Source organism: Cavia porcellus, unplaced genomic scaffold (assembly GCF_034190915.1).
Source record: "Cavia porcellus strain 051 isolate PalLab524CR breed Dunkin Hartley unplaced genomic scaffold, mCavPor4.1 scaffold_24, whole genome shotgun sequence".
In the NCBI taxonomy this organism is placed as follows: domain Eukaryota; kingdom Metazoa; phylum Chordata; class Mammalia; order Rodentia; family Caviidae; genus Cavia; species Cavia porcellus.
Window position 1 is genome coordinate 35,393,769 of NW_026947507.1, and position 14,957 is coordinate 35,408,725.

The following is a 14,957-nucleotide window of genomic DNA, read 5'->3' on the forward strand; positions in this document are numbered from 1 at the left end:
AACAAAGTTCCCTTTTTCTGTCATATTAATATCAGGGGATGAGGCTAGGGTTGTAGTTCAGCAACACAGCGCCAAATGCTGGGCCTTGAGTTTGATTCCTGGTACCCACTCCAAAAAAATCTAGGGTGTCCAAGCCAGGGTGGTGTACGTCTGTAATCCCCGCAACTAAGGCCAGTCTGAGTTACAAGAACAGCCTGAACTACATACAAATTGAGGCCCTGTCTCAAAAACAAACAAACAAAAAACTAAATACATTTTAAAAATATAAAGCAATAAATGAAATTTATGTTAATAATACATTGCGTATAAAGCACAAACAGGGAACTAGATAACTTTTTTTCCCCTATCACGTCTTTAAAATCTAGGGTTCTTCTGACTGGGCACATCAGGCAGGATCAGCGCTCCCGGCCCTGCCCAGCCCGCACCTCCAATAAAGGAGGAATCCTAACTCTGCATGGAGGAAACCACAGTGTCCCGCTCCGAGGGACCCCTCTTCAAGACCCGATCGCCCGGCGAGACCGCGCGCTTCCCAGCAGCTTCCTGGTTCGGCAGGTGCCGGGCCGCGCTCCCCCGGGACCCTGGCAGCAGCGGCGTCCCCAGCCCATGGCTGGGGCGGGGCTCAGGATGGCCCCGCCCCTATCCGCCCCGCCCCCTCGCCACCGTCGCCGTCGCCGCCGACCGGAACCCGGCCGGGCCGGGCCGCCATCATGCTGAGCCGGCTCGGGGCGCTGCTTCAGGAGGCCGTGGGGGCGGTGAGGCGCGGGGTCGTGGGCGGCGGGCGGGCAGGGACCCTCCCGGGGCCGGGGCCGGGGCCGGCTCGGGCCTGTGGGGCCCCGCGAGCGCTCGCAGCGGCTCTTCCCGGGGGCCGCGCTCCCGGATCCGCTTCCTGTTTCTGCTTCCTGCGGCCAGAGCTCCTGGCGCTGGCGCTCCTCTCTCAGCGCTCACCGGGGCTACCCAGTCACTTCCTCCCTGGTCCCCCGCAGCCTTTACCCGGCCCCTCGCTGTCATCCGCCTTCCCCCTCTGAGCCCCCGACACCTCCAAGCCTCGGCTCCCGGCGGGGCGCCCTCTCTCGGCGTGGAAAACGCAGGTCCGGGGCGACAGAAGCCCCCAGAGGTGCTCGAGGCCTTGCGGGCCGGGGGCGCCGAGCCCAGAGGATCCCAGACCGTGCACGCCTCGCACCCAGCGAACCAGACCCACCTTGATCGGAAGGAGGATCCTGTTGGGCGGGCTTGCCTGCGATCGGATCTGAAGAGTGTATTGCTTTTTCACTGTGTCACTTCGTGGGGGCCGAAGGCCAAGTCTAAGTCCTCTGTTCACTGATATGTTTAGGGCATCAAATTGTCTTAGGAGAAGCAACCTCGGGGTTCACCTCCCCTTCTGGCAGACTTGTGGAGAAAGTGAGAAACTTGCACACCCCTCTTTCAGTCTTCCACCTCCCCAGTCTTGGTTTTGCTCCAGGGGCAGGGCCTGGGAGCACCGATGGAGGAAAAGATTCCAAATGACCTTCTGTGCTCTCCTCTCTGTGCCCAGTCAAAGCAACTGGCCCTTTAGAAAGCAACCAATGAACTAATCCATACCTCTTGTGAAGACTCCTTTACAAGGCGGGATGGACAACTATTCCCCTCCGCCCGAGTTTTTTGAAAAATGGTCTTGTGTAGTTCAGGCTACCCTTAAACTCACTATGTAGCCCAGGCAGGACTTGATCTTGCTGTGATCCTCCTGCCTCAGCCTCCCCGGAGCTGGAATTACAAGTGTGCACCACCATTCCTGATATACTCCTTAACTCTGAGGAGTGAGTTTGTACTGCCTGCTGGAAGCACTGGAGGCTGGAGATGTGGGAGTGTGGGTAGTCGTCTTCAGCCCTCAGTGTGCAGCCTGTAAAGGATGCCCTGGCTTTGGCAGGAGCTGTGGCTGCCCCTGTGTGAGAGGGAGCTCCCTTTTTTCACTGCACCCCTAAATCTATGGTTGAGGTCTTTTCTTAGGCTGGGTTATCTGTGACCCAGAAAAGTGCTCTGTCCTGCCCTTTCCTGACCAGTAGAATAGGGACCATTAGGGCTTAAGACTGTCTTTAAAAGGAGATTCTTTGGTACAGTTGCTTTGGCTTGGTGTTGGCGTAGCTACAGCAGATTCAGGTAGAGTTCAGCTGTACCTTCTCTCCACAGCCCTGGTATCTGGCCTGCCTCTGGGCCTCCTGGTTATAGCTGGGTGTTCCTTTTGGTCGAAGCCCAGCTCTTTGGTGAGAAATAGATGGAATTTGAGGCTAGGTGAGACTGCATCACAGAAATTGAGTTCAGTGTGGTGCTTGCTGGTCAGGGTTCCCAGCATTTCCTAAGACAGTGACCCTGAAAGGATGTCTTCAGAGCCTGCTGACACAGCTGGCAGAGGCTGTGTGTGTTCACTGTGTGCAGAAGACAGAGCCCTAGCGGGGCAGGCAAGTGTAAAGTGCGGAGCTCTGGGCCGCAGGGAGCGCCCAGGCCAACAGGAGCAGCTTCACATAGAGGGCGAGGAGGTACAGTCTTGTGAGGATGGAAGGTTGGGAAGGATTCTGGGTGGTGCCAGGCCAGAAAGGGTGCCCTTACAGCTAGGACCGACTGCCTGCAGTAAGGGCAGGGAGTGCTTCTAGGTCCCTGACTAGGCCAAGTCCCTTCCTTTCCCCCATTGCCTTGGGCTCCCTAGCATTCTTCCTTTTGCAAGAGACTGGATACCAGTTAATCTTCCCAGAACGCTGCTTAGAAGGTGGCATTGATCTTGTAGCTGCCTAGAGAATATCCTCGGCGTCCTCACTTTGGCCTTAAAGGCCCACACACGTCAGGTGCTCTGCAGGTAATATGGTATCATCTCTTGTGTGTATGTGTGGGGGTGGGGGGTTGGTACCAGGGATCGAACTCATGACCTCATACTTGCCAGACAGGCACTTGTGCCACTGAGCTAAATCCCTAGCCCCTGGTATCTATCTTCTTGCCAGGACAGCTGACCCAGTTTGTTTGGCTTCAGGTGTGGCCTTAGAAGAAAGCCTTCCCTGTTCCAGCCTATCAGAAGTGACCCCTCTATTCTATTCCTGGCGCCTCACACTCTTGCCTTGTAGTTTAGTTACTCAATGTGGCTTTATATTATTTTCTCATGGCATGTGTCCTTCCGGCTGAGGCTTACTTATCCTTATGTTTTCCATAGTACCTACCACGAAAACCCTGCACTGGTAGGCACTCACGGGGTATTTACTGAATGACTTGCTAACTAGATTCCCGGCTTTGTGGTGCCCTGAACTGTGAGGCTGGAGAGTAATGGGCAGATGGAGCCCTGGAGAGGGCCCTGAGAAGCTGCTGGCCCTTTGCTGGACTTTACTGGGGCCTATTGGGACCTAGATAAGTGCAGAGGCGCATAGGGCCCCTGGGGCAGCGAGTGGTCAGAGCAGAGATCCGGATGTGGAGACAAGCACCTGTTTGATGGTTCATTTTTCACCCACAAATGTTTACTCTGAAAAGAAAGAAGAGAAATGACCTTTAGTGGAGTTTTCAGGGCAAGTGGTCATTATCAGTTCAAGGCCAGTTCCAGCCAGAGTGTGGAGATGGAGAGAGAGTTCTTGGAAAAGCAGGGATGAGCAGGGTCAGAACTCTGCACCCACAGAGAAAACAGAGCAGACCAAGGAGTTGAGGGTGACCTGGGAGCTTGGACAGAGGAGACAAGCACATTATAGATTAGATTATGCTAGTGTTACCCATCTGGCTGAATAGAGCCTGCCATGACCTTGAACAGTTTTTGCAGGTGATATGCATGAAAGGGACCATGAAGCTTTGTCTCCATGACAGGTTCCGTTCCAGCTGTTCCACTTGTTATTCTGGACACCCCCTGTGTTCCTGGCTGTCCCTCTGTTTAGATACCGAGGCTGAGTTGGAGTGTTCAGTGTCTATCCCCACTTAGCTTAGCTCCTCTGGGACAAGGACTCTAGGATAAGAACACGTGGGAGGGAGGAGTGGTAGTGACCATGCCACTGTGTTCTGGAGAGACGAGTTACTCTTCTCTTTGAAAAGCTGGGGCTGAGCAGCTCCTCCAGGGCCTGGCGCCTGCCCACCCAAGCATGGCGGTGTGTCTCTGTGAACGTCGGTGGCCGCAGGCCTGTGGTCATCGGACCGCCCCCACCAAGGCTGTGTCTCTGCTCTCTCTGCAGCGAGAGCCCAGCATCGACCTGCTCCAGGCCTTTGTGGAGCACTGGAAGGGCATTACACAGTACTACATCGAGAGCACAGGTGCGGCCTGCTCCTCCCCACTTCAGGGACCCCTGGAGGGAACTAGAAGGAAGATGTGGGCAAAGGGTTACAGGGCAGGGGACTTGGGAAAGTGACATCCATTGCATGAGTTGGTGCCAAGCTAATGGAGACCAGAAACAGACAGATGGAAGACCTAGAGCCATAATCACCTCTGGTCTTCATGGCTTAGTTAGTGGCCCAGCCCTGACCTTTCGGGAGTAGAGCTATGTGAGGAACATATGGGGACAAGGAGGTGGAGATGTCACTGAGCAGACTGTAAGACAGAGGTGGCTCTACTTCCCCCAGCTTCCACCTAGGTAGAACCTCTGAGTTCTCAGTTCCCAAGTGCTTCTACTTGATGAAAAGCAGAGAGATGGAACAAGTTCTCCTTTTCCCTGAGCCAATTTAAGGATATTTCCCTGGTAGAGATCTAGGTAGGAAGAGGCCAAAAACCAAGGTAGGGAACCTTCCTGAGTTCTCAAACTGGCACCACTGAGGGCCAAAGCCTCAGTGTCCTGGCCCACCAGGACCACTCACTGAAGGTCACTACCTGATTGGCTGCTCTGTAGTTAGTACACCTGTACTGGTGAATACAGACTGGTTGCCAGGTAACCAAATCTTGTATTCCTAGCTTTCCATCTCCTTGGAGTTCAGACTGGGTCTGATTCCAGCCTACGCCTTTCCTAAAGGCATCCTTTTCAGTTTGAGTGAGCCCAGGAAATTACAAAGAGCCTTTTGGGCATTCTGGTGACCCTTTGTGAGTTCCATTAGACCAGGTTTCAGTTTGAGCATGGTTAACATTTGGCCTGGGTCACTTGGGAGAATGACCTGTGTTTTGTAGTCTGTTGAACAGCAATTTTAACCTCTTCAATTAAGATGCCAGCCCCCCTCCCCCCGCATTGTGACATTTGTAAATATTCCTAGATGTTCCCTGGAGGACGAGATTGTCACTGTCCACAGGAGAGTAGGACCCATCTACATCCAGTGCTTTGTCCAGAATGGGCCTCAGACCAAATGCATGCCAGAGTGAGAGGCCAGCTGCCTGGCTCAAGGACTTATGCGTTAGAGAAAAGCTAGAGGGTGCTGCAGGGTGGCCCCAAAGCCCTCTGTCTGGAAATGCCACCTGCTCAGGCTGACTCCATTGCCCCAGTGGTGGCTGAGCAGGTGCGGGTGCATGCAGTGCACAGATGGTTTTCACCTTCTGTGAACACCGGCAAAGGGACATAAATAGGCCCTGGGACATTGCTGCTCAGGAAACTGCTAGAATAATGGCCTCTGAATTATATATATACTAAATTATCCGAGCCCCAGCTTCTCACTCAGGCCAGAGCAGACAGGCAGCTTTCAGCTCTGTCCTGTGCATAACCAGGATATGCTCTGGTCTCAAGGGGTTGGGGTGAACCATGAGGCCTTCTGATGCAGTGCTGGACAAAAGAACGTTCTCAGTGAGAGGGTGAGGGTCACATCCTGTACTCATCCAATAGGAGTTCTGTGTTCCATATGCAAGCATCAGCTGTAGACTTCCATTTCCGGTGGTGCTGGCCCCTCCCCACCTTCCAGCTTGACTTCTTTCTGGGCTTAGCAGGAGAGGCCTCCGCCTTGGAGTCTAGGTATCCTTCTGCACCCCACTCACACTTGTGTTCTGGATCTTGGTCAGATGAAACCACCCCAGCCAAGAAGACAGATATTCCCTGGCGGCTGAAGCAGATGCTGGACATCCTGGTGTATGAGGAGCAGCAGCAGGCAGCCGCCGGCGAGGCTGGGCCCTGTCTGGAGTACCTGCTGCAGCACAAGATCCTGGAGACCCTGTGCACACTGGGCAAGGCTGAGGTGGGCATGCCCACCCCGGGCACCTGAAACCTTCCACCCCAGCCAGGCCGCTGAATGCCAGTGTCCCAGCTGACACTGAGGTTCTGGGTGCTGGGGACATGGCAGTGAGAAATGCTGACGGGGATGCTTGTGGGTGAAAGGCAGGATGATTGTTAACCACAGAAGATGGGTTCCTGTCCTCACTAAAATCATGGATACACAAGGCTCTTAGATAAAATCGGGTTCTGAGTTTCTGGAAGCAGTCTCCTTGGATACCAGGAGATGCCACATTTGCATATAACTTGCACATGTCCCCCTGTACCTTTAAATGCGCTCTGGCTGCCTTAGAGTACCTGATAGGATGTAAGTGCTGTTGAGATGGTTGTAGCTTTGGTTAGGGAGTAATGTCAAGAACAAAGATTCTGCGTGTTTGGTACAGATGTGAGTTTTTGGGGTTTTTTGGTTTTTTTTTTTTTTGTTTTTTTTCAGATGTGAGCTTTTGAAAATACGTTTAGAACCTATGAGTGTGGCGGGAGGGCCAGCTGGCTTCTGTTCCATGATGACACAATTATACTGAGAAAACTAAGGCAGCACAGGGCTAAGAGCACAAGGAATGCCAGTTCCTACATTTCCAACAGGGCAGGAGGTGGGCAGCCCTGTGCCCAGGGAACGGGGTCTGTGTGGTAGATGTGTTCCCCTGACTGGCACCCCATTCTGACCCAGTACCCCCCAGGCATGCGGCAGCAGGTGTTCCAGTTCTTCAGCAAAGTCCTGGCCCAGGTGCAGCACCCACTACTGCACTACCTCAGCGTGCACAGGCCGGTACAGGTGAGGCCAGCAGCTGAGGGCGGCCGTGGCACACGTTCCCTTTCCCCGCCACCCCATTCTCTTCTGCTTCTGTCCTCTTTCCCCCTTCTAGAAACTTCTGCAGCTCGGTGGGGCAGTCCCTGGGTCCCTCACGGAAAAGGAGGAAGTGCAGTTCACCAGCGTCCTGTGCTCCAAGATCCAGCAGGACCCAGAGCTGCTCACCTACATCCTGGAAGTAAGTACCTGGGGGAGACCCCCTTAGTTTCCATGGAGCCAGGAAGAGAGGGGACGTGGGAGGGGTTCAGGCAGCTTTTCTGCAGCTCCAGCAGGGGCCCTGTCCACTACCCACCCTACATTCTTTTTTTTTGGTCTTTTTCGTTTTTATTGGTACCGGGGATCGAACTCACGACTGCCGCTGAGCTAAATCCCTAGCCCCCCACCCTGCATTCTTGTTTTTGCAGTACTGGGATTGAACCCAGGGCCTTTGTGCTGAACTACATTTAAAAAAATGCATTCTCATTTAAAAAAAAATTTTTTTTTTTAAATTTTGAGACAGGGCCTCATTAAGTTACTAAGTTGGGTTCAAACTTGGCCATCCTCCTGCCTCAGCCTCCCAGAGTGTTGGGATTACAGGTGTGTACCACCACACTTGTGCACCTCCACTCTACATTCTTTTTTGTTTCATTTCATTACTCTGCCCTCTTAAAGGCAAACCCTTCAAAATGGTCTCCCTGTCACCTGGCCTCACCTCATCTTCTTTGCAGGGTAAAAAGATTATAGGGAAGAAGTCATCCAGAGAGTCTACGGCCCTGTCTGAAGACACAGGCAGCCACAGGAACAAGGACTGTTGTCAAAACTGTGCTCCTGACAGGGGCCCCCAACTGTATGGGGAGCACTGTGGGGGCCAGGCTTTGAACAGCCATCTGCCTGCTGAGACTGAGGGCCCAGATAGGCCTGGGGAGAGCAACCTGATCACCACCCTGCTGGGGCTGTGCAAGAGCAAGGTGCTGGCTGCAGAGGCGGTGGGTGGGCAGGTGAACTGTGGGGGCGGAGTCAGGGAACCATGCATGGCTGGAAGGTGGCTTGGGGGTTTGCAATGCATGTCCCTGAGGTTGTGTCCTCATCCCCTAGAAGGGTCGGGTGGCCCTGAAGGCCCAAGAGAACCTGCTGCTCCTGGTGGGTGTGGCCTCCCCAGCAGCTGCCACCTACCTGGCTCAGAACAGCCCCTGTTGCATTGCGATCTCAGAGCATCTGTGCCAGCTGTACCAGGCCCTGCCCGCCTTCCTCGACCCTGCAGACATCGCCGCTTTAGAGGGCATCAGCTGGAGGTGGGCTCTGGCCAGGGAAGGTTGGGCAAACATCTCAGGGTCTGGTAGCCAGCTCCTCTAGTGTCCATGTGGGGTGGGGACGCTGCTAGTCACCTTCTTCTCGAGGTGACAGCACATTCCCAGAGTCTCTGACCATAATGTGGCAGCCGAACTTGAGCCCAGCCACGGAGCTTCTCCAGGGGAAAGGGAGAGGACAGCTCTGGGATGTCCTTGAGGTACGGAAGACCTTGAAGCTTCTCCCATGCCCTCTAGACTTCCTGCCTCCCTCTCCCCTAGGTTACCCAGTGCCCCATCCGATGAGGCATCCTTCCCTGGCAAGGAGGCCCTGGCTGCCTTTTTGGGCTGGTTTGATTACTGTGACCACCTTATCACAGAGGCGCACACGGTAAGCAGGGGCAGGCGCGGCCGGAGCTCATGGCTTCCCTTGCCATCTGGTCTGGAGGACAGAGTAGAGCAAATGCTCAGTGACCTGCTATGCAAGGCACAGTGACTCCTGGGGCAGCTGCGATGGGCGCAGACATGGTAAAGACATGCTCTTTGCCCCAGGTGGTGGCTGATGTCTTGGCAAAGGCTGTGGCCGAGAGGCTGTTTGTGGATACCCTGCAGCCTCAGCTCCTGCACGTGTAAGTACCTTTCCCAGTCTGTTGCTCTTGGCCCTTGTCTTTCTTTCTCTCTCTCTCTTTTTTTTTTTTTTGGAGACAGGGTCTTGCTGTGTGGTTCAAGCTGGTCTTGAGGTCACTGAGGAGTCTAGACTGGCCTTGAACTCACATGATCCTCCTGCCTCAGCCTCCTAGGTGTTGGGGTTACAGGCATGCACCACTACCGCCAGCTTTGGCCCTTGTCTGTATCTTGGCCATCTCACCAACCCTTCCTGGCCCTAGGCAGGGACCTTCTTGGCCAGAGTCACATTTGTGAACTCCACTGATTTCCATTTTCCAGGCCTGCCTCTTGTACACACGAGCTCTGAGCCACTTGGGCTAAGGGCACCTCTGTCTGAAGGCCCTCTGTAGGGATAGGGACACAACCAGAGACACAGTATCCAAAGGTGTAAGGCAAACAGGAAAGGGGTGCCACACCCCCACTCCCATCATCCCTGCTCCCCTTCTGCCGCCCCTGGCATGGCACAGCCTGGCCTGGCTAAGGGGCCTCTGCCCGCAGGTCTGAGCAGAGCATCCTGACTTCCACCGCCCTGCTGACAGCCATGCTGCGCCAGCTCCGCTCCCCACCGCTGCTACGGGAAGCTGTGTCCTTCTTGCTGGGCTCCCACCAGCAGCCTGCAGCGGCTGCCGAAGACAATACACACACCCTGCGTGACTACCTCATTGGGCACTGTGACCACCTCTCTGATGAGGTGAGGGTGGGTGCTCACCTCTGCTCCCCCGTCTATCCCCCACAGCACATTCCCTGAGCACCTCTGCCTGGTTCAGCCACCTTGGGCCTCTCAAAGCACTCACAAGGTGAGGGGCTGGTTTTGTCACAGTTATTTCCTGTGATCACCTGTGTTTTATGGCACTGAATATTTTCCAAACTGCTTGCCTAGTCATTTGGCTTTGTTGTTTTCCTCCCCTCTTTCAGTGCTAGGGATTGAACACAAGGCCAGCCTGTTTTTATTTTTTATTTTGAGTCAGGGTCTCTTTAAGTCACTAGTGGCCCAGGCTGGGCTGGAATTTGTAATCCTCAAAGAGAGCTGGGATTACAGGCATACACCACCACATCCAGCTTCATTTGGTTTATTGGAGGCCAAGTGCTGTGTGAGGTAGAGGAGGCTCATAATTCCAGGAATGCCAGCGACCATGCCTAACTGGAGTGTGATCTATGGAGACAGGCACAGTGGCAGACACCTGTGACCCCAACTACTCGAAGGTTGAGGTGGGAAATGCAAGTGTTAAGGCCAGCCTGGGCAATGTAGCAAGACCCTGTCTCTGGATGTGGTAAGGGTTGGGGTATGGTAGGCTGCCTATGGGTTTAATCCCAGTACCACCACCAACCACCAAAAAAAAAATGAGGACCATGCAGGCTTCCTACTTCTCTGGGTCATAGCCCCATCGTGCTCCTGAAACCTACTCTCTTGGTTCCTAGCCCAGGGATATGACCCTGCCTTGAGGACTTTCTTATCTAGGCCAGCAGTTCCCAGGCACTGGAAGGAAGGGGGTGGTGGGGAGGGTGCCCTGCTGAGCCCTTGTGTTGCAGATCAGCATTGCCACTCTCCGGCTGTTTGAGGAGCTACTGCAGAAGCCCCACGAGGGGGTCATCCACAGCCTGGTTTTGTGTAACCTGGAGGGCCGCCTGTATGTGGCCCGGAGCTCACCGGAGCCCGAGAACTATGAGGAAACCATGTAAGTGAAAGCATCATGTAACCAGGAATCTGAGGCCACCTGGGGCCCAGGCCACCCCAGTACACTCATACTCATTATTCCTTCACTTATTGGCGTGCGCTGGCCATAGAGACCTGGAGGAAGACCCCTACTTCACCGATGGCTTCCTTGATTCCGGCCTCCAGCCCTCTACAAAGCCTCACCAGGCTCCTGCCACTTCGGATGGCAAAACAGCAGTGACAGAGATTGTCAACAGGTGAGGAGCAGGTTAGGCAATTGGAGCCACTTGAGTCATCTTGTTTCTGGGGTCCAGGGAGCAGGGGAGCATGGGGGTCCCAGGGAAGCAGCTCCACACCGCAGCTCCTGTCTCTCAGCTTCCTCTGCCTGGTCCCTGAAGAAGCCAAGACTTCAACCTTCCTGGAGGAGACCGGGTATGACACATACGTCCATGATGCCTATGGACTGGTGAGTGGGGCTTTGCGGTGACCCTCCTCATCCCTCCAAGCCTTTGGGTTGACAGACACTTTTGATCTTCTGCCCCAGGAACTGAAGCCCTCCCGTCTTGTGGGGTCCCTCAACTCTGTCCCTTCTTTCAGTTCCAGGAGTGCAGTTCCCGTGTTGCCCCCTGGGGTTGGCCCCGGACTCCTACCCCTTTGGACCCCTATGAACCAGAACGGCCTTTCTTTGAGGGTCACTTTCTCCAAGTATTGTTCAATCGCATCGCCCAGATTTTGGATCAGGTAGCCAATGGGTTGGGGCCCAGGAGAGGTCCAGGCTGGGTGTCCAGAGTCTTGGAAGATAGTGGGTGCCAGCCATGGGGCTTGACCCCTCTTGGGCTCTTGAGCTCCACACACCCCCACCCCTAGCCTTTCCCCGGGCGGGAAGTCCTGTCTCGCCTCTGCTTCACACGCCCTGACATGCTCTGGCCCTCAGCCTCAGGGAATCCATGACACACTCATCACGTGAGTCTCCCACCCCCGCACACGTTCACACCAGCCAGGCGCCTTGCTGGGGGAGTGCAGAAAGGCTCACCACTCCCCACCAGCCCCCAGTGTCGTCCATCTTGTTCTCTGCAGCCCTACAGCCTAAACCTACAAGTGACCTCAGTCCTGTCCCGGCTCGCCCTCTTCCCCCACCCCCACATCCACGAGTACCTTCTGGATCCCTACATCAACCTGGCCCCTGGCTGCAGGAGCCTGTTCTCTGTGCTGGTCAGGGTAAGGATGCCAGGGGTAGGAAGACAGGGAACAGGGCAGGGGCTGGGGGTGCAGGAGGGGGAACCCAGCCATGCAGGGGAAACTGCAGGTTCCCCAGCCACCATGGCACCAGAGCAAGGAGAGCCTGCAGGAGTGTGGCTGGGCCCTACCTCAGGCCTCCCTGGCTCCTGTTTTAGGTGATCGGGGACTTGATGCAGAGAATTCAGAGGATACCCCAGTTCCCGGGCAAGCTGCTCCTGGTACGCAAGCAGCTGATGGGCCAGGTCCCTGGAGAGCAGTAAGTAACCCTGGAAGTGGGTCGGGGAGGTGTCTGACCACTGGGTCCAGCCTTGTGAACTCAGGCTATCATGCTAGGCACATGGCTGCCCCGTGCCATCTGTACCCCCCTCCATACTGTACCTCTCAGGCTGGACCACCAGACCCTCCTTCAGGGCGTGGTAGTACTTGAAGAGTTCTGCAAGGAGCTGGCTGCCATCGCCTTCGTCAAGTTTCCCCCACAAGGTCCTCAGCTGAACTTCTCCCCGCCCCTGGAAGGACAAGTCTGAGACTCCTGTCCTCATTGCTGCCCGGAGCTGCCTCCTGCTTGGCCCTGCCATTGTCTGCAGCTCCCCTCCAATGTGGGGGCTTCAGCTCCCAGGCTGACTTGGGACCTGGGTCTGTTGATCACAGCAGCCTAGGTTCCAGTGGGCCTCAGAGGTGCCAGGAACAAAAGAAACCACTTCCCCAGCAGCATGTGTCCTCCGCCTGCTCAGAGGAGCTGGGTGATGGCCAGTTTGCACCTGGACCCTGACCCTTGTGTGTTGTCCACACTGTACAGTCCACACTGACTGTGTGTGATCAGAGCCACAACCAGTAACAACTCCAGGAGTCACATGGAGACAGCTACTGGCTCCAAGGCCAGCCAGGACTCCAGGCCTGAAAGCTAGGGGTTAGAAGGAGCCCCTGACCAACACATTTGGTATCATGGAAGCTGCTACAACCTGACAGGTTTCTCCCTGCCTTCATGGTCAAGCTCCAGAGAAGGGACTATGAAGGGGACTGCAAAGGACGCCCTTTTCCCTGCCCTGCCCTCTCAGCGGCTATTGCAAAATTCCCAACCGCCTCGTGGCAAATGCCCAAAACATGTTCCTCGCCCAGGCGGGGGCAGCTGCTAATGAGAACCTCGGGTGCAGCTGCAGCCAGGGTGGGCGAGGGCTGTGGAGCTGCGGAGCTGGGTGCCTGCTTCAGCCCCAGCTGCTTCCTCGCTGGCACCTCCTGAACCCGTCTCAGCAGGTCTACAACACCTGGGTAGCGAGGTCAGTGACCAGGGAGGGCTGGGCCTCATCCTCCAGCTCCTGCTCAGTGCCTGGAGTTCCTGATGGGTGGCCCTCCTTGGGGGCACAGGAGCTTGGGGTACAGACCAGGCAGGATGTACCAACTCCAGACCCCCCGAGGCTCGGCGGAGAGGGGCTGGGCATGGGCAGCCAGCTCTCCTTGCATGCCCTCTGCGTTTGGGGCCTGAATCTGTCTCAACCTGCAGGAGCTCACGGGCGGCGCCAGGCATTACCTCACAGTGAGACTGCAGTTGCTGGCTCGGCTTCTGGGCAAGGAGGAGCAGGCCAGAGCCCCTTTTGCTTCCTTTTCCTGCCCATGCCTCTTCTAGAAACTGGGCGCGGGTTGCCAAGAGGCGACATGAAATAAGGGGAAACTCAGTGACCTCTATCTCTCCTGCATTCCTCCCAGCGGGGGAGGACCCAGCTGCTGCTCCAAAGAACACTATGCACGCCTGCACACGGTTGCTGGTATGGGACAAGGGGCAGATCTCAGTGGGTGAACTGGGCCTGGACTTTGAGATTCTCCAGATGTTGGAGGGTCTAGGAGGCGTGGACCCTTCCCTCTAATCAATGCACTTTGTTATTTGCACGGTGTCTTCTCTAGACAGCACAGCAATAAACAGTGTGGAGTGCGTGGATATGCCGGCTCTGTTCTCCAGCCTTCCATCCATCCCCTGCCTAGCACTTCTATCTAAAGAAGACAAGCTCCTTTCCTTTTCCAGCTCTGAATCAGAGGGCGGTGGTACAGAGTAGTATAAGCCACATTTCACACCTTCCAGTTCACCTGTGCTTGAGCCTGCCACTCCTGGCCACCGATGGGGGGACAGGCCAGGAGGGAGCATCTGCATGCAGGTCTCTGTCCCTGTGTTTATTCTGTGGGTTCAGTCATGAGCAGTGGGCTTGATACTGAACAAACAAATTTTCCTTGGATATTTAGAGGGGAAGAGGGGCTCCTCTGAGGGGTCACCACAGCACTCCAGGGTCAGGCAGGCTGAGAACTTGGGAAAGGGTCCTCCAGTGGCTTTTAACGTTTTAAAAGGCTTTTTAGTCGTGTGTGATGGTGCATACCTGTAATCCCAGCACTTGGAAGGCTGAGGGAGGAAAATTGCTGCAAGTGTGAGGTCAGCCCTGGCTACATAGTGAGTTCAAGACTAGCCCAAACTACATAGAACTTAATCTCAAAAAAAGAAGCAAAATGCTTTTTAAAATGCCAGTGCTCGGGGCTGGGGATTTAGCTCAGCGGCATAAGCGCCTGCCTTGCAAGTTGTGCTGTCGTGAGTTCGATCCCTGGTACCGATAAAAACAACAACAAAAAAAAGACAAAAAAAAAAAAATGCCAGTGCTCAGCAGGATGCGGTGGTACACACTTATAATCCCAGCACTCAGGAGGCTGAGGCAGGAGCATCATTGCAAATTCAAGACCAGACTGAACTGCATAGGGAGACTGCCTCAAAAAAGATGAAAAAAAAAAAAAAAATAGCTCCAGTGCTAAGCCCCCTCCAGCAGTTCAGTCAGATGAAGGAAGACCGAGTGTCTATAAGCTCTCTGGATGATTCTAATGGGGCATCCGGCGTTGAAAACTACTGAGTGAACAGTGGAAATAACTACCACTGCCCTGCTAAATGGGTTTGGTTTGGGGGCCCCTCAGACACTAAGAGGAAAGAGATTAAAAGGGTTTGGCTCATCATTCAGATGTGTCCTCGGAGGGGCCCAGGATTCCTGATTCTCCCCACCCCATGCCAGAAAGACAAGCTGGTGGCCAGGAGAGGCTGGGAAGGGTCAGTAATTCTGGTCCATACCAGCCGTCTAGAACGGAAGGCCATTAGCATTTCCCTGCTCAGAACCAGAATCTGTAGATGCAGTGATTTTATGTTTTTGTAGGTACGGTGATTTGCACACGATAGACTTTCTTTGCTCATCAAC

At 54.8% G+C, this 14,957-nt stretch overlaps 1 protein-coding gene across 4 annotated transcripts; it reads left to right on the top strand.

Annotated features, from left to right (window-relative positions):
• Positions 1 to 615: 615 nt before the first annotated feature.
• On the top strand, positions 616 to 13,672 carry Fhip2b (FHF complex subunit HOOK interacting protein 2B). 4 transcript variants are annotated; one of them, XM_063234850.1, is made up of 17 exons: positions 616 to 752; positions 4,167 to 4,245; positions 5,903 to 6,075; positions 6,778 to 6,882; positions 6,974 to 7,096; positions 7,626 to 7,883; positions 7,993 to 8,189; positions 8,466 to 8,574; positions 8,736 to 8,812; positions 9,348 to 9,540; positions 10,380 to 10,525; positions 10,635 to 10,760; positions 10,879 to 10,969; positions 11,101 to 11,244; positions 11,581 to 11,721; positions 11,898 to 11,998; positions 12,128 to 13,672. In XM_063234850.1, exons 1-17 carry the CDS (start codon positions 708 to 710, stop codon positions 12,264 to 12,266), a joined length of 2,247 nt encoding a protein of 748 aa, XP_063090920.1. In that variant the 5' UTR covers positions 616 to 707; the 3' UTR covers positions 12,267 to 13,672. The 4 variants fall into 4 exon arrangements, with proteins under 4 accessions (XP_063090920.1, XP_063090921.1, XP_003479394.1 ...); XM_003479346.5 differs by having other exon boundaries at positions 617 to 752; positions 7,626 to 7,865; XM_063234852.1 differs by lacking the exon at positions 616 to 752 and adding an exon at positions 801 to 1,255.
• Positions 13,673 to 14,957: the final 1,285 nt, after the last annotated feature.

What these genes read in the sequence shown, in the direction of transcription:
- Fhip2b (XM_063234850.1), top strand. Translation starts at nt 708, where the DNA reads ATGCTGAGCCGGCTCGGGGCGCTGCTTCAGGAGGCCGTGGGGGCG. An exon ending in AGGTGCTGGCTGCAGAGGCG is followed by an intron (nt 7,884 to 7,992) that starts GTGGGTGGGCAG and finishes CTCATCCCCTAG; the next exon opens with AAGGGTCGGGTGGCCCTGAA. An exon ending in GGCCAGGTCCCTGGAGAGCA is followed by an intron (nt 11,999 to 12,127) that starts GTAAGTAACCCT and finishes TGTACCTCTCAG; the next exon opens with GCTGGACCACCAGACCCTCC.